The 22,961-nt window shown below is 52.7% G+C and overlaps 1 protein-coding gene across 2 annotated transcripts in view; it reads right to left on the bottom strand.

Annotated features, from left to right (window-relative positions):
- LOC132457943 (kinesin-like protein KIF26A) overlaps positions 1–17,776 on the bottom strand; it is a 35,298-nt gene extending 17,522 nt beyond the window's left edge. The window contains exons 1-2 of one of the 2 annotated variants that reach the window (XM_060052352.1): positions 17,619–17,776; positions 1,179–1,362 (exon numbers count right to left, since the gene is read on the bottom strand). In XM_060052352.1, the coding sequence (XP_059908335.1) occupies positions 1,179–1,362; positions 17,619–17,629 (195 nt within the window). In that variant the 5' untranslated portion in view covers positions 17,630–17,776. Of the gene's footprint in view, positions 1–1,178; positions 1,363–4,993; positions 6,203–17,618 lie in introns of those variants that run through there. The other variant, XM_060052351.1, reaches the window with a different exon arrangement.
- Between the last annotated feature and the right edge of the window lie 5,185 nt (positions 17,777–22,961).

The following is a 22,961-nucleotide window of genomic DNA, read 5'->3' as shown; positions in this document are numbered from 1 at the left end:
GGGAGACCTAATCCGAGCTAGTCAGACTTGGAGCAATGCCATGAATCATAGTATGTTTATTTTATCCTCCCAGATAGATAGTCTATCCTCAGGTGGCTGCCCGAGCAAGCTTTTACGATGTCCGTCTGTCTGTCGGACGTTTACAGTATGCGGCAAAAGGTACAGCCGTCTGGTTTCTCTGGCTACCGAAGCGAGGACTTCCTATCCAGATGGGACCTCCACTTGTTAGGGGACTTCTGCTGCTCTATAAATACAGGACCGCAGCCCAGATAAACAATACCCCATAAAGCCCAACGGAAGAGCCCTGTGTTTACCCAGCGCCTCCCTCCCTCCCGCCCGCCGCGGCCCGTAGCGTGCAGAATCCACGCGGTGTGATTTTAAATCCTGATGCTGAACTTGTAAACAATATCCAACCGCATTGTGTTGTTCTCGTCCTTTATGCTAAACCGGACCGCTGGTTGCTCAGCACGTAGTGCTGGAAGTTCCACAAAACGAGTGAATTCATGACATTCCGGCAGGCTTATCGGACTCCATCTCTTCAGCCCGGACGAGACGGGGACGGGGACGGGGGGCTGCGGGCTGGCGCGGCGCCATGTAGTGTTCTCCAATTCCAATGAGATTGGTGTTTGTACGTTGTCTGTATGTGTGTGTGTGTGTGCGTGTCTTTGTGTTGCCGTGTCTGGCGATGTGGGAATGCGCGGGTGCAGGCGTGCGCCGTCCATCTGATGATGCTTGTGCCGCATGTACTGAACACGCTGCGACACGCATACACTGAGGGGGTGCCCACGCCCTTGATTCATGCACGCACACACAGAAACTCTCTCACACACACACACACACACTCACTCACACACACACACACACGCATACACACACATACAAACACCCACGTACACACTCACACGTGCACACGAATATGCACACTCACACAGAGTCACACACAAACGAAACGAAGCGCGCATGCATGCACACACACTTGCACTCACACTCGCAGACACACACACACACACACACTCACAATCACACACACACACACACACACACACACACACACACACACACACACATACACATACACACACACACACACACACACACACACACACACACACACACACACACACACACTCAGATACCCACACTCACACATACAGCCTCGCTGGCGTGCGGCCCCTCACCTTGCCCATCCCGGGGTTCTCTTTGACCTTGGAGACGGCGCGGAGCAGGCATGGGGGCGCGGGGGGCGGGGACACCTGCAGGATGCCGCTGAAGTTGGTGGAGTAGACGGAGGGCTCCTGGGGGTGGAGCAGGGGGGGCTGGTGCTTCTTCCGCTTGGCGGACAAGTTCAGCTTCTGTGCTGCCCTGCAGGTGAGGAGAGGGAGAAACACAAGGGAAACCATGAGGAGAAGATCTACAAAACCCAACAGCGCCGTCCCGTTGGAGCCTGAGAGCTTACACACACACCAGATTTGCTAGCAGATATGTCTAGCAGGGGCGGTTTCCACCGAGACCTGATGGAGTTTAAATGTCTGGTGTGACATTTCCAAAAAGGCGCTGCGCATAGCCTTTGGAAATAACACGATACAACTACAAAAGAGAAAGGTCAATAAGCCCTTTCTATTCTCTGCCCAAGTAAACAAGGCCAGCATGGGGGCTGATATGGCCTCCACTCCTGCCTGTGCCTCCGTATAAAATGAGTTTTCTCCCAGACGAAATGCCTGAGTATTTCTTTTACCCCCGAGCACTGAATGAATCAACTTGTCAACCGCTTTTTTCCTTCAACCACCGAAATTGGAGACTTATTCTTGATAGAAAAAAAATGTCCTCATGCCCTAGTGTTCTCATTGTTCTTATGGGGCGCATGTTTGTTAGACTCTTCCATGTACATCTGCACCCCAAAAAGCCTCCAACTGAGGTTCATTCAGCAAATTGCTGATTTCACAAATGAGAGCAAACATTCATATTATTCTGATTCAAATCCTGTTCCATAAGCATGTGTTTTTGTACGAATATTTTAGCTTTCTCCCACGCATCTAAACAAAGACTTCATGAAAGATTCACTTATTAGGTCTTGGTGACAGGTAATAAAACTAAGCAATCTATGCACTGCTGCACAGAAAAACAAAGAGCTCTGGCATTCCAACCGCAGTGTTGTGCTCCTGTAAAGCGCAGGTTGTCATGATAGCAAAACAGTCGACATGCATTCATTCATATTTATCAAACACACGATAAGTATCACAGACGGGACGGATGAAAGAGGAACAAGCCGCCTCCTTCTGGCCTCTCAACACGCCTGTTGTCAGCTTCTGCTGTTAAGTGGTAATGACAGAATATTTCCCCCGTCGTTCGCCTCACCGGGGCTGGGATAGGTGTGCTCTTGGCCTTTGATCATCCACAGAGAGCAGGCGTGGGGAAAGGTGGGCGTCTCACCTGAGGCTCGTTTGATCATATGATCATATGATCATATGAACCGTACACAGCATCATTTCATGGTATGTATGTGGGATCTGACTTAGTAAGGTCCTCTAAATGAGTGGTTACACCACACATCCAGCTTTATATTAAGAGATTGAACTATGATTCTGCTGCTGTTTTCGCCGGCGAGCTGTTTGTGCAGGGGAACATTCTGGGTCACTGGGCCACATGATGAATAGCACCGGTCCCAGCCTCACTCTTTCCCAGGGACCTAGCCAAACGCCTCTCTGTGTGACCCCCTGCCGACAGACCCCCGCTGAGAGAGTGCCTGGCCAGAGATATGGCTTCGCCCCGGCTGGATTACCGTCCCTGCAGCAGCCCGGTTGGGAAGCCAAGGCCGGGCCCGGGAGAGTGATTTCTCTCCTGGAAACCCAAACGCTCCAGAATGGCGTTCAGTCAAGCAGTCAGGAGGCGGGAGAGTCTCAGGTGAGACAAAGGAGCCCTTGTCAACATGATGGGGGGATGGGGGGAGGTCTGGCAGGGAGAATGAGAGAAAGATGGAGCCCGCAGATGAAAAGGGGATAAATCTGCAGAGCAAGGGATTCCTGGAGAGACAAAGCGAAAAGGAGAGAGAGAGAGAGAGAGAGAGAGAGAGAGAGAGAGAGAGAGAGAGAGAGAGAGAGAGAGAGAGAGAGAGAGAGAGAGAGAGAGAGAGAGAGAGAGAGAGAGAGCTACTGCCACAGGAGGAAAAATGCAGATACAGAGGAGACAGAGAGACAAAAATGCGAGGGAGGATTGCATACAGAGGGAGACTGAGAGGTAGACATAGAGATAGAGAGAGAGAGACATAGAAACATAAGGAGAGAGACATTGCTGTTTCCTGTGGGGGAGGCCCCGGCTCATTAGACCTGCTTTAAGCTTTCCTGTGGACAGAACCCGGTACACTGCCGCCAACCCCCCCCCTACCCCCCCCCCCCCCCCCTCCCAGACTGACAGCTGCCCCACCCCCGACATGACACTTCCCTTCCCCACCGTCGCCCCCTGCAGCGACAGCCCAAGAGCACAATCACAGAACACACCGCTGGCTGATGGAATAATTATTGCATCCAAGAGGGCCGACAGCAGAGGGCCCTCCCCGGGGAGCGGCCCGTGTGTGATAGCATGCGAGACGGATCGCCGCGTGAGCGTCGGGGAGGTGGAGAAAAACGAGATGGAATAGATGAATGTGGGATGGAGGCGAGAGAACAAGTGTGCAGGAACGCACGGTATTGTGTGTGTGTGTGTGTGTGTGTGTGTGTGTGTGTGTGTGTGTGTGTGTGTGTGTGTGTGTGTGTGTGTGTGTGTGTGTGTGTGTGTACGCGTGCGTGTGTGTATGTGTGTGTGTGCACGTGTATGGGTAAGGATGTGCTTTTGTCTCTACAGTAGGTGTAGGAGCGATTCTATTCGAGTGTGTAAGTGTGTGTGCTCATGCATTTGCACTCTGGCACACATTTGCATATATATGTGTGTAGGTGGCGAGTCTGTGCGTGCATGTGCATGTGTGTGCGCTAGGCGTGCATGTTCCAGGCCTGTATGTGCATGTGCATGCAATTCTGACGAGAGCACATGTTCATTCAGGATCCAAGCCCCTCACACACCTCCTTCTCTTCTCACCCACTGATTTTTATCTCCCACAGAAGAGGGACATCAGATAAGAGCCATTACAGGGGCATGGCTGTTTTATTCTGCTGCCCGTTCGGTCTGGAGCACACACACACAACCACGCGGACATTCTGTAACCTTGGCGTTTAATGGATGATGCACAATGAGGCTGCATGCGTTTGCTTAGGGGAGAGGGAGAAAAGCCAGGCTTGCACACAAAACCACACACACACACACACAAAAACACACTCACACACACATACATGCATACAGACGCACACATTCACGCATATGTATACAGACCCACACACACATGCATACAGACACACACACATACACAAACACACACACACACACAGACTAATGGGAAAATTAATTGCTTGTCATAATCTCTCTCCTTTTTCTCTTACCTTTCACTAAACCTTTCACCTCTTCTTTATTTCTCCTTCCCCCTACTCCCTAGCTCTCCCCCCTTACTCTCTCCCTAGCTCCCTCCACCCTCTCCCTTTCAAAAGGGGGAGGTGCAGGCAGAGATTCCCTCACCCACAACAGCTCGTCCACCTGTTCAAGTCCCACAATCAAACCCACGCTAATCAAGGGTTTGTTTCCTCAGCATATCTGCGGATCAGAGCCCGAGGCTGGAGCTCCGGCGCACGCTTCCCCTCTCAGTCTCCAACGGAGCGGACACCAGCCTGGCTGCAGTGTGTGAGCCGGACCGGTCGCTGAGCACGTGCGGCTCCACACCAACAGCTCTGTGACAACACGCCTGTGTGTGTGTGTGTGTGTGTGTGTGTGTGTGTGTGTGTGTGTGTGTGTGTGTGTGTGTGTGTGTGTGTGTGTGTGTGTGTGTGTGCGAGACAGGCGCAGCATGAGAGCGAGAGAGTGTGAGACGGGGAGAGAGAGAGGGAGAAAGAGAGAGAGAGAGAGTACTACTTACAGCTCTTTCCAATCCATTATCTAGTGAATGATCATAGCCAGAAAGCCTGCAACTGAGCGAGATCTACCCCGGCGTCCACGCCACCGGTCACGGCCGGCTTCTCCATGACTTCCCGTTTAAAAGTGGCCGTCCCAAAGCACGGTTGTTGGGGTGGAGCGGGTGGAGGGGGTGGTGGGGGAGGCGCGAGGAGGAGGAGAAGGAGGAGGAGGAGGAGTTGGGGCGGGGGTGTGGCGGCAGTGGTTCACAAGCTGCGGGGCTCTGGGGGGGAGCTTCTCTTCTTCACAGCGCGGATCCTAATCATCGAGGGGTTCCACTTGATTTCACAGCGGTTGGTAAGAAGTCAAAGGGTGGGAGGGAGAAGGACGAGGAGCAGGTGGAGGAGGAGGTGTCCAGGGCGCACGAGGAGGAGGTGAAGGTGGAGGAGGAGGAGGAGGAGGGGGAGGGGGAGCCGGGCGTCATAGTAACCAGAGAAGCGGCAGGTGGGATGGAGCGGGGGGATGAGGTGCTACCTTGGAGGAGCAGTGGTCTGCGTTTGGGGGGGGGGGGGGGGGGAGGAGGAGGAAGAGGTGGACTGAATGCAGCAGGGAGGGGTTCCCGTTAGTCCGGATAAAAGGAGGAGGAAGAAGAAGGAGAAGTTGAGGCTTGGTTCAGAAGCCGCTCCTCCTCTGTTCATAATATTCCAGTGCGGCGCGCGCTCCGCCGTGCAAAAGTTCAGTCTCAGTTCAGGCAAGAAACACCCCCCCCCCTCCCTCCCGCCTGCAGCGCCGAGAGCCTCTCCGGCTGCTGTTCAGACACACACTGCTCCCCCGGTCCACTCTCTCCAGCGCTGCTGCAGCCCGCCTGGGGGTAGCCTGGCTGTTCTCTCCCTGCCGGTTCGCTCCGTTAGTCCATTGTGAGCTCTGCTGCCTGCGTGCCCAAGCGGCCGCCGGTCCTCCTGCGGGTCGCACGCTGCGGGCTGTCGGCCGGGAAACGGGGGCAGCGGTGCTGGCCGGACGGTTGGGTTTCGGGGGGCGGTAGTGGTGTGGGGGGGGGAATAGGGAGAATTCCTGCTCCTGTTCAGCCTCTCGCTCTTTCTCCGGCTGTCGGAGAAATGCTGGCAGCTGTCCTCTGCCTTCTCGCGCTCTCTCTACCTTCCTCTCACTCGCTCTGCCTCCCGCTCTCTCTCCCTCCCGCTCTCTCTCCCTCCCGCTCTCTCATCAGCCCAACCCCTCTCTCGCTCTCTCTCGCTCTCTCTCGCTCTCTCTCTCCGGCAGCCAGACGAGGTGTCAGCGCTCGATTGCTGGCTGCTCGCAGCGCAATTTGCTCTCTCTCTCTCTCTCTCTACCAACACGCACACACATGCATACAAAGAACCCCCACACACACACACAGGCACACCCCAATGCCCGTCACATGAATACTTAATGCGTACAGAACCTCTCTTTTCTTTTGGGGTCCCTCACTTCAAACAGATTTGGATAGTATGCCTACAGTACATGTATGCAGTGTGTGTGTGTGTGTGTGTGTGTGTGTGTGTGTGTGTGTGTGTGGTGTGTGTGTGTGTGTGTGTGTGTGTGTGTGTCTGTGTGTGTGTGTGTGTTTGCGTTCTGCTCTGCACCCTGGTGAATGGACACACGTGCAAATTAGTTTTTTTTGGGATTCTTTGTTTAAGGATGTAATTAAGCAGATGACTTAGAGTGTTATTAATCAGCGGGGCCGACACAGAGATAAGGAAGGAAAATGCTTAAGTGCACAAAGATGGATCGCCTGAACGAGCAAATCTCACACTCAATAGAAAGCTGAGTGATGGAGAGAGAGAGAGAGGGCAGAGCAAACACAGAGACAATGAACCAATGACATCCACAGGGGCAGATTGCATGGGAGCCTGGCAGAGAGAAAGAGGGCACTTGGTTTCTGGTGAAGGGTAAAAGGGGGGGAATTAAACGGTGCAAGTGGGGGAACCAACACTGGGATCTGAGTGCCCAGTATTCCCAGTACTGCCAAATTACCAGTAAGCCCTCTCACCCGGCCATCGACCAGACCTGTTTGAAAGGCTGCCGCCTTGGCTGCGGACTAACTACTGGAACATAAAGGCAGGCAGGTTGGGTGGGAGCGTTGCCGGATGAAAGTACATTCAGCACAAAGCCAAAGCGCGCAGTGCGTTCGCCTCCGCCACTGACACACTGGCCCACATTTGAACTCCAGCGAGCGTGAACTGAAGGAAGGGAGGAAAATAAAAAGCGAAACAGAACACAGGCGCCGACAGTGGCTCCGCGGTCACAGAGAAGACAAGCTGGGAGCCTAACGAACGGCTTTGATATATCACCTAACCTTCACTTCCTTCAAGCTCCACAACACATGTTTGCCTCAGCTTTTTTCTGCCCTGTGTCCGATTTCACTACAGGTTCTATTTTCTATTCTACAGACTCCAGCACCGCAGATCTTACCACCTGCTGCACCACCTCTATCAACACCGCCCGCCCTCGCTAAATCCCCTCAGACTAGGAGTGGCAGCGATCAATGGGCGCAGGACAAAACTAATGTGGACATTGGTCACCTTGACAGTAGCCCACTATAGCAGCAGAACCATTCGTCTCCCTAACCTCAATATCTATTCCCTTTAAAGCCCCTCGGTCCGCGTGCAGCCAATGAGCATCAGAAGAGGTGGCGAGAGGGGATGAATGGAAGAATGGCGGTGGAAACCCCTCTGCTCACTCAGTGTCTCCCTCAGCACAGAGCTTGAGCGCAGATAACGACTCTAATATATACAGATGGGCCGCCGCGAGATTAATGCAAAAGAGCCCGTCGTTAGCAATAAAGGCTCCTCCGCCGCATCTTAGGCTGGAACCCCCTCCACCGACCTACTGGGAGGAGAGGAGAGAAGGAGAGGAGGGAAGGAAGGAGGGGGGGAGGGGGGGAGGAGAGGAGGAGAGAAGGAGAGGAGGGAAGGGGAGGAGGGAGGGGAGGAGGGAGGGAAGGAGGAGAGGAGGAGGAGGAGGGGAGGAGGGGAGGAGGGGAGGAGGGGAGGAAGGGAGGGAAGGAGTGGAGGAGGAGAGGAGGAGAGGGGAGGAGGAAAGGAGGGAAGGAGAGGAGGGGAGCAGAGGAGAGGAGGAGGGGGAGAGGAGGAAGGGTGGAAGGGAGGGAAGGAGGAAGGGTGGGAAGGAGGAGGGGTATAAGGGAGGGAAGGAGGGGAGGGAATGAGTGGCGAGAAGGGGGGAGAAGTGGAGGAGGAGAGGAGGGTAGGGAAGGGGGGAATGAGGAGGAGAGGAGTGGAGGAGGGGAGGAAGGGCAGGAAGGAGGGAAGGGGAGGAGAGAAGAGATGGGGAGGAGGGGAGGAGTTGAGAGGAGGAGGGTTGGACAGGGAGGGAAAGCCGCGGCTTTCAATGCTTCATTTTGGACTGCTGTCAATAAGTGCCCCTGCCTTCTTTTCAGGCTTTGTCAAATTAGCAAGAGAAATTCCTTTGGCTCTGACTCTCGTTAGCCGCCGCACCCATTAGCTTGTTTGTGCTGATTTGTCTGTGTTCCCCGGGCCGGCTCTACGGCTCTTTAGATTGTCTATCCCTGCCGCTAATTACCATGTAGGCCACATTTGCCATCCTTGACACTTCCTTTCTCTTGACTTTCCTCTTTCACTCCCCAGACAAGATAAGGATGCCCCTGCCGCTGGGCCTGGATGGGTCCTCCTGCTCGCCCCAGCAGTATGTCTGCCTCCCCCTAGTGCTGATGAGCATGCCAGCACGGCCCCGTCTGAATGGAGATGAGACTGCTGGGCTCGAGCCAGGTATCATATGACACGGGAAACGACAATTGGTACGATCACAAAGGCTTGTGGTTTATTACCGTATTTTCCGGACTATAAGTCGCGTTTTTTTTTTGTAGTTTGGCTTGCCCTGCGACTTATATTTCGAAGCGACTTATATGCCAAAATTGTGCGTACATAATCTTCGGCCGCCAGATATGGCACCGTCATTCATTAGGCCTACAACTGAACGCTGCAAGCCTACTGCACCACCGAATAAATTATAAATAAACTAGGCCGTAGACAAAACAGAAGAGAACACATAACAAGTTATGTTTATATATAGCCTATATTGCTATTGCAATTTTATTCAGTCTCTCCAGACTAAACGTTCTTGTTTAAATGTTTAAAAATAAATGCGACTTATACACCGATGCGACGTATATATGTTTTTTTCCTCGTCATGGAGCATTTTTTGACTGATGCGACTAATACTCGGGAGCGACGTATAGTCCGGAAAATACGGTAATCGGCAAACCGGCAGACTAGATGTTCAGAGATGGTTTCCAACAGGATGACAGATGAGCCACTGAAACCGTGTTGCTGTTCAATTATTACTGATACAAATGTGTGATACCTCCATCGATTGTGGTTGTGCGTGTTTTTGAATATAAATATAATGAATCAATAGCAACCCTCCCAAAAGGCTTCAAATCCACACGTTTCCTCATCAATAGTCAGTCCTTGACTCAACACATCTCCCACCGCACCAGAGGTGTGAAGAAAAACATGCATATATTACGATTCAGTGAACATGAAGTTAATATTATTCTGTGTTTAGCCCGACGAATCAGCCCGGTGGGCTGCCTGTGCGGAGCTGACGACGTACCGGGTAAAACACTCTGGACCAAACCTAGCCAGGATTAATACTCGTCTGCATCTCTGGGCTGGCCTTGATGTCCAGCGACGCAGCCTGCCTCTCTCCGGACCCTCCTAGTGCAAAGGCTCCACACTGATGACGCCTCCGTGGCAGACGCCACTCGCCACTCGCCACATCACTGGGTGCACAGGCACCCAGTGATGTCACACCCCGCCCACTGCCAACTGGCGGTGAGCGAGTGGACAAGATTTACCGCCAAGGTCAAACACACCACCATTAAGCAAAGCGTTTCAGAAACACACTCCATACCATAATAAGCTCTCCCTTGCGGACGCCCCGGCGATGCTGTCAGTTGTTGCATCGCCGTGGCCCACGGAGCCCATTCCAGGGCCGAACGCAGTCTAGGCCCCAAGCAGTGACAGACCCCCCGCTCCCAACCCCCTGCCTGATGTATGGCCAGGAATGCATAAATATATGCACTAGCCTAATGCTAAAAACATGTGTACGTGGGGGTCACACAAACACATGCCAGCCCTTGAAATAACCTGAGGCGTATTGGGAGAGCGCCGGCAGTGTGGAATGGAGTACAGTTACCTGGGGCCCCCTGTGGGGGGGGGGGGGGAGCCAATGGGGGACAAAGAGGGAAGCGAAGAGGGCGGGGCGTTGCAATTCTAAAAACTGTGAAGTGAATAGCAACCCTGATCCTGATGGCGCAGGCCCTCAGTCTGTCTCCTGTCGCACTTAAGCACCTTCAATTACAAGGGACACTAGCGTAAAACATGACATTTAACATTTTGTTCCTTTCTGCCTCTGCCATGCACTGAATCGCTCCTGACATGTGTGTCTAAGCTGAAGAAGCCTGATTCCATGGTAAGCTGTACCAGACAACACAACGTTTCTGTCGCCATTCAGTCAGACTGAAACCATATTGGAGAGAAAAGGCACCCTACTATCTCATATTTAATCACAGGTTCGGTGAGAAATGGCTGGAAAGCCTGTATGTGTTCACTCACTTTGTGAGAGGGGTTTTCTCCTCTGGCTCCAAAAGGAGGACGAAACCATGTGGTTTTTCTGAGCACGCAGTCCACTGTATGAACTGACGAGCTGCACCTATCAGCAATCTCTCTGCTTCCTTCCTCCTGTTTTTTTAATGCCAGTTTGAAGATAGCGCTTATATGCAGCAGCATCTGCAGGGAAATGGCCCAATCGCCCCCAGGCAAGGGCTTAAAGACTTCCTATAAATCTCTGGAAAGAGATACATTGATCACAGCTAAAGCAGACAGCCATGAATGGAGCGGCGGCTACCTGAGCAAAGCTTTGCATGAGACAAACACACTGGACGCGAGTGTTGCCAAGACGCCCTTGATTCCAACATGGCGTCCAACCAGGCCTTTTGTTCCCATAACTGGCCTTGTACACAGAATACAAAATGGGGCTCCATTGTGTGCCGCCGACTGCCGAAAGCCCAAGGCCACGGGTATGTCTTCATAGCATTGGGGTGAGGCTAATTAGGGAGGGCCTGATGTATAAATGATGTAAAAAGGAGTGAAATAATAATTTGAAGGGTCGATATTCATCGGACATATACTAGCTATAACGCAGCGGTGAGAAAGGGAGCTCTAGTCCTGCTGTAGTGAAAGCAACGTGTAGCTTTAGTGTAAATAGATGCTGAACTAGTGGTGTTTTGTGAGCTTTGTCCTGTCACGCTCTCCTTGGCTCCCATTCAAAACAGTTTGTGGACTGAGGTGGAAAACGAGGGATTAGGGAATCGTCTGGGGAATTGCTGGAAAAACAGGGGCTCATCAGACATAAGGGGTGGGGATGCAAGGAGGAGGACACAGGGGACAAACAGGGAGGAAAGCAAAGGGAAAGATTAGGGAGATAAATAATAAATGAGAGTAAAAAATGACATGGGCGAGGGGGGGGGGGGGGGGGGGGGAAAGATTTACCCCATGAAGGATGGGGGAGGGGGAAGAGGAAGGTGTCAAGGAGGGGGAGAGAGAGAGAGAGAGAGAGAGAGAGAGAGAGAGAGAGAGAGAGAGAGAGAGAGAGAGAGAGAGAGAGAGAGAGAGAGAGAGAGAGAGAGAGAGAGAGAGAGAGAGAGAGAGAGGTCCTTGCTAGGATCATTGGGCTGGCTTTGTGCCAGAAGGAACTGTCTATGAGGAGGCAAATCATTCTCTGCCATAGAAATAAACAGGGAGAAATTGTTGTTGGGGCTAGGCCACATTCATCTTGGAATTGGTTTATTCCGGAAAATTCTTAAGAGGGGAATTGCCAGTGTGCCAAGAAAATTGAGAGCAGCAGCCAAAAAAGTTAGAAGAAAAAAAAGTAATTAATATTCAACACATCCTGACTTAGTTTCTCATGAGTGTAAACTAAAGTACCTTTATGCATTTTATCGTTCCCGTATAAGTATGAACATGTTCCTTTGTTATCACCACTCTGTCGACATTACCATCATCGTGTACTTTAACACAAATGTCACGCTCCACATTGCACTGTAACACATTGCAGCAGCGGTCTCCGAGGACATTAAAATGCATACAATCTGTTCTGTGGATATCCCCGGTCTGACCTCGTCGATGGCCACCCTGCTGCGGGATTCCACTGTACAGAACGGGCCAGATGTGCGCGTTCCGCTCGGAGAGCGGACGTTTCACAATGCGGTACGACGAGTCTCGCCGAGGTGTAATCAGCAGTAGATTTATTGTCTTTCGTATTAAAAAAGTAAACAGAGCACTCTTTGGTCAAGTATTCATTGACTGTCCAAACAATGCAACGGTGATCCATCATGGAGCGTTGGGAACGCCAGTGCTTTGGAGTCGTCTGCGGTCCAAACGTAACACAAGACTTCATAGATCCCTGCAGAACCTTGGCTCCTTTGAGAAATGAAGGAAAGCAAGGGAGAAAAAGTCCAAACCCATAGGGGAGTCATGACTCCCTGTCTCTGTGGTTAGAGTTGTGTAACATTACACCTATCTTAAGAAACACAGCACGAGTACAAACTTCCGGGGTAAAGACAAAGACATAACATACGTTTTGTGTGCTTGCTTTACAGTAGAGAATCGTTTTATGTGTAGTGATGCTTTATGAGCATGTGTGACGGCAAAGTAGTGTGGTCACAGTGAGACCACACTACTTTGAAGATGGCTCTCGTTGCTTCCGCCTTTGCTGCTTTGCCTATAAACACAAGCCCTCACCCAGTGGCCCCCATCAGTACCTTCCTGGCCCCATACAATCTACAGGTTCCTGGCGTAAAGGGGCCCCTCAGCCTAAATAGGGTTTTAAATAGGGATTGGACCGGCCAAAGAAACGGATTTGGGGTTACGAGTCAGAGGCTATAATTCCGTTTGCGTATCCTTTTATTGTTTCCTACATTGCTCCTCAACGGCCTTCACAAACACATCCAGCTAATGTGTTGTAGCCCCAAGCTATACGTCCAGGGGCTGTGAGCCAAGTGCAAGGATTTAGCTAAGCAGAACCCATTTGCCAGTCAAGAGATAACAAGGCCTATTCAAGACCCGCCAAGAAGAGTGGAAAAGGTAGGAAAAGTTAAGAACATCTCTCCAAATTGACTTTTAACTTCATAACAAGCGGCTGAGAATGCCACAATACCATCGCTTTTCGAAGCAGACTATTCTAATGTAAGGTGAAAACTGGAGAGGCAAACAAATCTGCTAAGAAAAAGCCGTTGATAGGTGACAGACGATAATGAAGACGTGTCCCACCTCCTCCTCCTCCTCCTCCTCCTCTGCAGGCTCTTGCCTCCCCAAGCCCCGGCCATGCTGGCAAAGATGAACAACTCCTTTCATCTTCTCCGGAGCACACTCGCTCTGTGCCAGGCTCCTCTCTGCCTTCTCCTCAAAGGGCCGCCTGCTATGGAGCGTTTAAGGGATGCTCGACGAAGAACACGCAAATGCATCCACACGCACCACACGCCCGCAAACCCTCCCGTCCTCTCATCCTGAAGACCTGTGGAAGACCGTCTCTCCATGAGGGCTCCCTCGAGAAGCGCATGAAGACATCTCTGATTGAGGGGCGTTTCATGGGTGAGCAGGCAGCCACGCACACGACAGAGGCAGGATATATATCCAGGTGATTCATGAGAATATCAGGAGAATATCAATACCCAATATGAAGGCTTATTAAGGGGATGCTCAGACCCACCCACACGCGGCGTCTTCTCAGGTGAATATGTAATAAAATATCATGAAACCAAACGCGGATAAATCGAGTGAGGACAGGATGGAGAGACGAAGGAATGGAGAGACAGAGAGACGGAGAGAAAGAAGAAAGGATAGGAGGGATGGAGAGACGGGGAGACGGAGGGATGGAGAGCTGGAGAGACGCAGAGACGGAGAGGTGGAGAGAGGGAGCGATGGGGAGACAGAGGGGTGGAGAGATGGAGGGATGGAGAGGCAGAGGGGTGGAGAGACGGAGGGAGAGAAGAGAGGATGGAGAGAGGATGGAGAGACGGAGGGGGGGAGAGACAGAGGGATGAAGGGTGGAGGAGGGGCGTGGGTGAGTGGGGGCTGCCAGCATTACTTCTGCCTCACTTCTCTTCCTCATTAATCAGCAGCTGCCACGCTGAGACACCTAGCGATTATTTATTTTCACTTCTCCTTGCAGAGGCTATCACAACAAACAGGCCCACAGGCTGCTGTGAGCGTTTGGGAGTGATTAATCAGTGGGTAGTCCGAAAAAGACAGCATGTAGGGAAAGGGAGGTGAAGGGGGATTCTTACATGTGTTTCTTAATCCGCCATCTATATTCCAGTCAATGGGCAATGCCGGGGATAAACAAGAGGGTTCCGATCCAGGTAGACACAGGTTGGGATTCAGAGGCGGTGGAGTGCAGCTCCTCAGGAGGAAGGAGGAGGCGGCTCTAGTGTTTGGCATCTGGTCGTCTTTCGTGGAGGTAGTGGAGATGATGAGGCAGGGAAAATCCTCATCAATGAAGACCCCATAATATACATGGACAGTGGGTTGAAAAAAAGGAAGACAGTGTCTACAACCATAATCTAATGGGAGTAATTTTCCCTGTATTGCAAACACTAATAAAGTCACCCATAAAAACAGTCTAGGAAATGGGAACATGGCCACATGGAGCGCAGGGGATGTAATGTGATTTTTAGCACTCACGCGCTGGGTCATGAACTGATTACAGCCTATAATCCTTTCTTTACAAAGCCCCCTCGCGCGCGGTGAAACGTGGTGACATCCATTAGGGAATAAACCTTGATCTGGTCGAGTCTTGTGCCCCGATCTCACAGCCTCCTCTCATTAAAAGTCTGGTACTTATCGAAAAAGTATTCCTTTATAACAAGTCCCTGTTACTTGATCTATACACAATTCCCACTAGGAACTACACATTTCTTTTGGGAACAGAGAATATCGTTGTTGATTAGGTCTTTCTCCTTCCATTGATCCTGGGGGTAAAGCGCTTGATTAAACAGTCATCTAACAGGCGGCCAAGCTAAAGTGAGAGCAGCGAACAAAGACTCAATGTGAGTTCTTTTTTTGTGCAGCAAATGAGATAAACTTGCAACTGCCTGACCTTACCACGGCCTTCCCCTCTGAGGAGATCCTCTTCTCCATCCCCAGATGCCGAGACATTCCCCTTATTGGATGGACGGTTGCAGGTGCTATTTGTAACGAGACGCTGGAACCAAAATAACTGGAGGTCGGGGAAATCAAGCAAGCAACCTTGATCAGGCCTAAGCAACAATTACTTATTCATTTGTACTAAGAGGCCATTAGAGTCTGCAGTGGTGGGCCATCATCTTAGCTTCTGGGACGGCGGGGAATAAAACGGCAGCTAATCGGAGCTCCGTCTAGCAGACAATAGGCCATAACCGTTTCCGCAATGCATATTCCACACGGCTGGGGGGCTGAGATGAATGCATGCTCTCATCGCAGTCTCCCCTCGTGCCCGCTCTGGCATTGTGACCAAAGCCTCACAGAGAAGGAGCTGCAGTGCTAATGGCGATGATAATAGAACGCATTTACATGACACCTTCCACCGAGGGGCCCATCAGAGCATTGTATCGCGGGCCTCAAGCCCCTCCAGCGCGATGCATAATGTCCATTCAACAGGCTTTGGGGGGGTTGACAGGAGTTCTCCTGCATAGACTCAGTAGCTGCACGCTAATGCCTGCATTACGCACCTCCGTGGGGCTGCTGTGAACTTCATCCAGGCCGTTCTGCCACTTAATGGGAGCTGCTTAATTCAGGGGGGGGGGGGGGGGGGGGCTAACGGGGCCGGTAATGTACCAGAGAACTGCCGAGGGGGCGCGGCCTCTCCGACCTACACACTGCTGGGACACGCACGCTCCTGGCTTCCTCACGCCAGTACGACGCCGAGACAAAGACGTGATTATGCTAGGTGACCGGGTGCACAGGATGCCTGGGCTCTTGGCTTCTGTCCTCCATTTCCTCTCGTTTCTCCGTCGCTGAAAGGGCCCCGTCGGGGTGGTGTGTGTGGGGAGGGGGGGTCCCCTATAGGCCTTCCCCCACAGGGTTTAGCCCACGGGCCCACGGTGAGCGCTTACACGCGGGTCAGCATTTCAGCCTTTTGTTTGGCAGCTGGGACTCACGGCCCCTCCCCCCTTTTGGCTGTGTGAGTCTGCCAGACGGACTTACTGACTAAGGGCTTTGGGAAAGTATGACCGAGAGGGGGGGTTTGGAGGGGGGTTGACGGTGGGGGGGTTTTAGAAGGGGGCTGGCTCCATGTACTGGGTAAGCCCTGAGCGAGACTATGAGGAACCCTCTGCCTCCCCTCCATCAGCGGGACGGGGGGCCCGGCGCCGTGACAGGCAGAACTGTGTTCACTCCGTCTGTCACAACAGCGCCGCTCAGCTCTGCTCAGCCTCACAGGGCCGACGGTGTCGTGACACGCGTCAGCGCATCGCGGGGAACCTAGCTGCGGCAGGGGCCGCAGTACAGGGGTAAAGGTGGTCGAAAACCTTTCAGTGCCGGAATGTTTGACCGTGGTTGATGTTAGTTTGAGAAAAATCACAGCTTAGAAATCTGAAGGTGCCAGACATCTCCACAACTCCTCCATCGCCACACATCTGTACTGTTTTCTATGACACATGGCGTTAAAGAGGCCCGGAAGCATCAGCGAGGCAATAACGTGCATTACCTCCCGTGACAGTTGGCAGTATCGCTGTACGAGCTGGCTGCTCATATCCATGGTAACACAGCTAAAACATGTTATGAATACCCATGCATCCGAGTGCATCCACAGGCCCTGAGAGTAAGACATGCCTCAGCAGGCCAGGATCCGCATCCTCCACACCTTCCAGCTCACCACCACTCAGACGTCCGCAGACCGCCGGCTGCATCTGGGCCCCAGCCCCGGGCAGGGGCCCGTCACCGCAACCGGTGGGTCAGGCCCCGGGGCCCTCACAGTGCTCACATAATGTCTGATTACAGCAGGGGAATAGCAGCTGGCTGCAACAACACAGCGGCTAATACCACCACGGCTGAGTCCTGTTGGCACCGCCAGCACCACCAGCACCACCCACTCACCGGTGGTGTCGGATCCTCCGCTGCCCTGAGCATGTGTTGCTCAGATGCAACAGATTGTTTTTGAGAGGAAAATAACAGCACACACACACACACACACACACAGAGGAAGAAGCATCTGTATGAAACACCGGCCCTTTGTCGCACTGAGGGGAGGAAGGATCCAGCATCAAGGTTTCACAGCAGGCGGTTTCATTAATGCGTGCTTGTTCTTGTGTTTTTGGAGATGTTATGCCTGGAGAACACACATCCTCCACCGCATGATTAACCTCTCTCTCTCTCTCTCCCGGCCAGCAGCAGCTTCAGTCCCCCTGTGGCCCCGACCACATACCGTCGCACCGAAGTCCAACTTCAAAACATAATGCGGAAAAAAAGGCATGAAAATACCCGAAACACTGCAGCTCGGTAAACAGCATCAGAACACAAACACACACACACCCACACGCGCTGCCGCAGCATCCTAAACAAGTACGCTCGATTTCATATAAGGGAACTTACTTGACTCCCATGATGGTCCGTCTGTGTTTCTCTGAAGGCCCCTAGAGCTCTGACTCCCAGCCCTGACAACAGACTGGTGCGTCAGCCTGCCGGTCCGACTGAGCCTGCCTACACTGAACTGTTTGTGTCCATCCCATCCACCCTGCAGCCCTCCTCCTGCTCTGTCTCCTCCTCATCCTCACCCCCACCCCAAGCACCCCACCCCTCCCTCCCCCCCAGCCATACAGAGCAGCTCACAGCCACTGAGCTCTCGGCAGATTCCTCCACTCAGCATTAATCTGCACGGCCGATTTGTCACCGACAGAGATCAACGCTGTCACTCAATCGCACACACACACACACACACACACACACACACACACACACACACACACACACACACACACACACACACACACACACACACACAGAGTCTTTCTGTCTGTATTCTCTGCCCTGCAGGCTCACTGCTATCTCCCAGCATTCATGTGTGGAAGGGTTGCGTGATTGTGGGCAGTCTCTGGCGGATCCTGCACGGACACACACAACCACACACACGACACATAGATTCAGATATTGTACGCCCTTTTTTAGCATTTTTAATCGCTTTTATGTTTCGTGTGAAATTGTTTGAATGTAATTCTTGCTATGTATAACTATTTGTGAGGCTGTATGGACCAGAACTCCCTGAGGGAGAGGTCTCGTATCTCAAATGAATCTTCCTGGCTAAATAAAGGATACATAAAAATATAAATATATATACACACGCAAACACACAAACGCCCTCTCTGTGACACTGACACACTCAAAGAAACCAACGGATAGATCTGAAGACGAGTTGGTGGAGTTCGACAAAGTTTCATAAACACACCAGTTGTTCTCCGCTCTGATAGGTCAATCCAATCCATTGAGGGGTCCAACACGGGGTCGGTCCAATAAGAACTTCATGGACAGAGAGCTGAGGCAGAATCACTGCTCTCACTGAGAAGCATGGAATCATTGCACACATGTCGTTTTGTTGGCTTATTATTCCTTGAGGTAAACGTGTAACCCAATAAAATCCGGTCCACATTTTAATTTCCTGACTTAATTGACACCTTGCAACATTTGATGCCGCAAGTTAATGACTTGTTACTATGGTAACGCAGAGCCAACAGCCGAGAGTGTTTCTGACACAAAAGCAGCCCCTTGTGTACGAGGGGCTGGGGGGAGGGGGCGGCTTGCCAAGGCCACAATTACAGGGTGAATTCCTCCTTCCTCGATCACAGTGATTACTGGAGGAGGAACGCTCACCTGGCCAGCAGCTGGAGGGGATGCTACGGCCCGCCATAAAAACCTCCTCCTGCTGACACTCCTCCAGGCCCACATTCCTACAAACAGCTGTCAGCCGGGCCCCTGCGACCGGCCTGGGCCCCAGTGACCGGCCTGGGCCCCTGTGACTGGCCTGGGCCCCTGTGACTGGCCTGGGCCCCTGTGACTGGCCTGGGCCCCTGTGACTGGCCTGGGCCCCTGCGACCGGCCTGGGCCCCAGTGACCGGCCTGGGCCCCTGTGACCGGCCTGGGCCCCTGTGACCGGCCTGGGGCCCCTGTGACTGGCCTGGGCCCCTGTGACTGGCCTGGGCCCCTGTGACTGGCCTGGGCCCCTGTGACTGGCCTGGGCCCCTGCGACCGGCCTGGGCCCCAGTGACCGGCCTGGGCCCCTGTGACCGGCCTGGGCCCCTGTGACCGGCCTGGGCCTCAGTGACCGGCCTGGGCCCCTGTGACCGCCCTGGGCCCCTTGGCCCCTTGGCCCCTGTGTATGGCCTGGGCCCCTGGGCCCCAGACCGCCCTGGACCGGCCACCCAGCCCGGCCGTGCCACCACCAACTCAGCCTGGCTGCTCTGATCACGTCCCCTTCTTTATCTCCCACTGTGTAACACCGCAGGCTTCACATGCGTGCGCACACACACACACACACACTTACACACAAACATACACACACACACTCACCCACTTTAATTCATTAGCCTTGGCAGTATTTACGTTCGGCACACGCTCTGTGCAATCGCGTGTCTCCTCTATTTCCAGCCGGCAGCAGACAGCACCAGCTTGTTCTCCGTTCACGTGCTCAGTGCTAACGACGACACGCCGCTCGACGGCAGAACCAAAGCCGCACCACGTGAGGAGGGCCCTGTTCTGCGGCGACACAGGAGCACCCATCTGAACGCAGACATTCACTTTGTGTTCCCGTCTGCAGGTTTAGCAGGCTGACCATGCATGCAGGGCACCTCCCTGTCCATGTGCCTCTCCTCGCCGGTCTGTGGTGCTGAGCGGCTCCGGAGGAAGGTTCCCCCCCCCGATCAGTGCTGCAGCGCGGGGGGGGGGGCGGGGGGGAGGAGGCTGTGTTGTTCGAAGGCAGTCTCAATCAGCAGGTGTTAATGGAACGGAGAGATGCCTGGAGGGGAACAGACGAGGCGACATCTAGGCGTCCACAGTCTGCCTCCTCCTCCTCCTCCTCAGCAGCCCCCCACCCCCCACCCCCTCCATCGCCCACCCCCCCCCCCCCTCCATCGCCCACCCCCACCCCCTCCATCGCCCACCCCCACCCCCCCCCTCCATCCCCCACCCCCCACCCCCTCCATCGCCCACCCCCCACCCCCTCCATCGCCCACCCCCCACGCCTGTGCTGTGAGCGGCTGCCTGCTTTCATTACAAAACGCCATGTCAATGTACTAATCATATGCTCTGTCACAAGGCAATCAGTGTTTAACGTGAAAGTCAGCTGAACGCCCGACCCCTAATTCATCACTCCCACCCCCCCCCCCCCCTCCTCAGTCTTCCACATTAGATACACAGACACATGACACACATGACGTGCACACGCACCACATCGCCTCAGAGACTGACCTTTACGCCTGCCCTTTCTCCTGGCCGCTATATGGTCCGAGCCAGAGACAATTGATCATTATTGATCCCGGCGGCTCTTTTTTGCAGCACACTCTGCATGATTGGTGAAACAATGAGACCAAGATATGAATCAAGGGGTTTTCAAATCAGGATTTTACTTTGCGGAACTATCAGACTATTGTTATTCAAGAGGTGAATTATGCAGATGTTGAGAATGAGAATTTTGCACTTGTTGATGTATAGCAGTACAACCTAAAGGATTCAGACACTGATTTCACATACGGAAAGAACGGTTTTGATAAAAGCATTTGAAAAAACAGCAAAATGAAATTGGTTCATTTGTTCTTTATGAACACAGCCATTTCCTGGAATGAATAGTGCTGGTAGAATTGCTATGCAGAGGGTGAAACCTCTAGACTGTACAGTCTGTCAAATTGCAACGTTTGAATTTCAGTAGTTTGACTCTGCGCCCTACCTTTGCCTCCATATTGTTACCAGCTATATAACAAAAGAAAAATGCTTATAAATAATTTCCTTCAGGCTGGAAAGAAAAAAACTCACCAACCCGAATAGCGTCTGGAATTGTTGTGGTTATCAAATACACATCCATGATGAAATTATATTTTAACAGCGCCGACATTTTAAATGAACGACCGGTGAAGTGATTATTTTTTCCCCAACCGGTTAAACGGTTGACTTGTTTTCCTTTATGAAAAAAAAGCTAATTAATTCACTTGGGTTCTTTACTCCAATTTCTTTCTTTCTTTTTCTCATTGCCGCTAATTAAAATGTGTGCTCAGAGAGGAACAATGTTAGTGGATGTCAGATAAAGTGCCCGAGGAACCTCCCCTACTCCTGGCTCGCTCTGCGCCCCCATCCTGGGCTCTCAGGGTTTGCACAAGCATCCCCCTAATTGTATCTTTAGAGAACCAAACGGAATGCTAATCAAAAGTTGGATTTTCAATCAGTCTGAAAAATGCAAAGCACATGAATAGGGTCTCTTGGTTCCCCCTGTGTTCCCTCCTGCCTCACAGAGCACAGATGAACGATGGCAAAAAAACGCTTGATGGATCGCTAGCACGCACTTCAATCGATGACCTTGACGGTCCGGCGATGCGATCAGAACTGATATTCGAGGAGAGCGAGATACCATAGAGAATAATGGCGATGGTGATGTTGATGATGATGGTGATGTTTGTGTTTGAGGCAACAGCTGCAGCGGAGCAGGAAGAGGGTGGAGCGAAACGTCACCACCACCCTGTCCTGTGTCTGTGGAATGCGATGCAGGTTAACTCCGGCACCGTCATCAGAGTGCTCTCTCCAGCCAAGCAAAACACTGCATTCCTGCCAGGGAATTATCTTTGGGATGAAATGAAAGGTGGACCCCCCTCGCCTACCCTCCCCTCCCTCCTGAACCACTTCCACGTCCTCCCTTTCCGCCCCGAGGACCTCTGAAACAGGGGAAAAAACAAGATCACCCCACTCCTGGTGCCTATACTTAGTCCACATTGAGGGGACCGTGCCACGCAAGACCTTTCTCCTATGCGCAGGTCCAAAGAAAACAGGAAAACCGATACATCTCTGTCTGGAATTTAACCCTGTCCCGCGTCGGGGTTGCGTCCCACTCTTGTCCAGGCCTGACCAGATGCTCTCCTCCCAGGAAGACGAGGGGCGGGCAGGAAGTGTCCTATTAGGCTGATGATTTGGAACATCCTCCTCTGCCAAAGGCGTGGCTCCACCGCGCTGCCGTTAATGCACTCTGATCCCATCGGGGCTGTTTTGTAAAAAGCCCCAGCTCCACCTCCGATATTCCCCGCAGACCCCCAATCCCGACGTCTAGGGCTCCGTCGACCCGCCCTCCCTGCCTCCCGGTGGTACGCGCAGGCCCTATGCATCATCCTTAGCCAGCTTCCCCTTCCTGCTCCCATTCATTACGGCGCAGCGGCCCCCCAGGGAACAGGGGGCTGTCAGCAGGGGACGCAGGCACTGACCAACCTGCCTGGGAATCTATCAATGACATGCTGGCGTATCGCAGACGCCATCTGCCCGCCTGGAGAGAAAGAGTGCCAGGTATTCTCCAGAGGAGAGAGGAATGGCAGCAGCTAGGCCCAAGGCTGAGTAAGCCCAAGTCAGCGCTGCAAATAAGTTTCCGCCTCAAGCCAGGATACGCTTACACCGCAATAACGGCGCCTTCTATTTCTACCTCGGATTGATTGTGAATAATCAGCACAATGGAAATAGCTGAGCAATAGGATGATGAGGAATAGGATGATGAGGAATATGATGATGGCCACGGAAACGGCACAGTTTTCCCGGTGCGCCGCGAGGTGAGGCACTCTGTCTTTATTATCAGAATTTGCGATCCGATCAGCCGTTCACGGTCAGCCGTGCCCGGGGGTAAAGGTCCATTAAGTCCCGTGATGGAGGGGGATATATCGCCAGGCACGCTGTAACTCAACCACGGCAAGAACAACAACG

The sequence above is a fragment of the Gadus macrocephalus genome, chromosome 5 (genome assembly GCF_031168955.1).
Source record: "Gadus macrocephalus chromosome 5, ASM3116895v1".
Taxonomy (NCBI): domain Eukaryota; kingdom Metazoa; phylum Chordata; class Actinopteri; order Gadiformes; family Gadidae; genus Gadus; species Gadus macrocephalus.
This window is presented reverse-complemented; position numbering and strand designations above follow the sequence as displayed.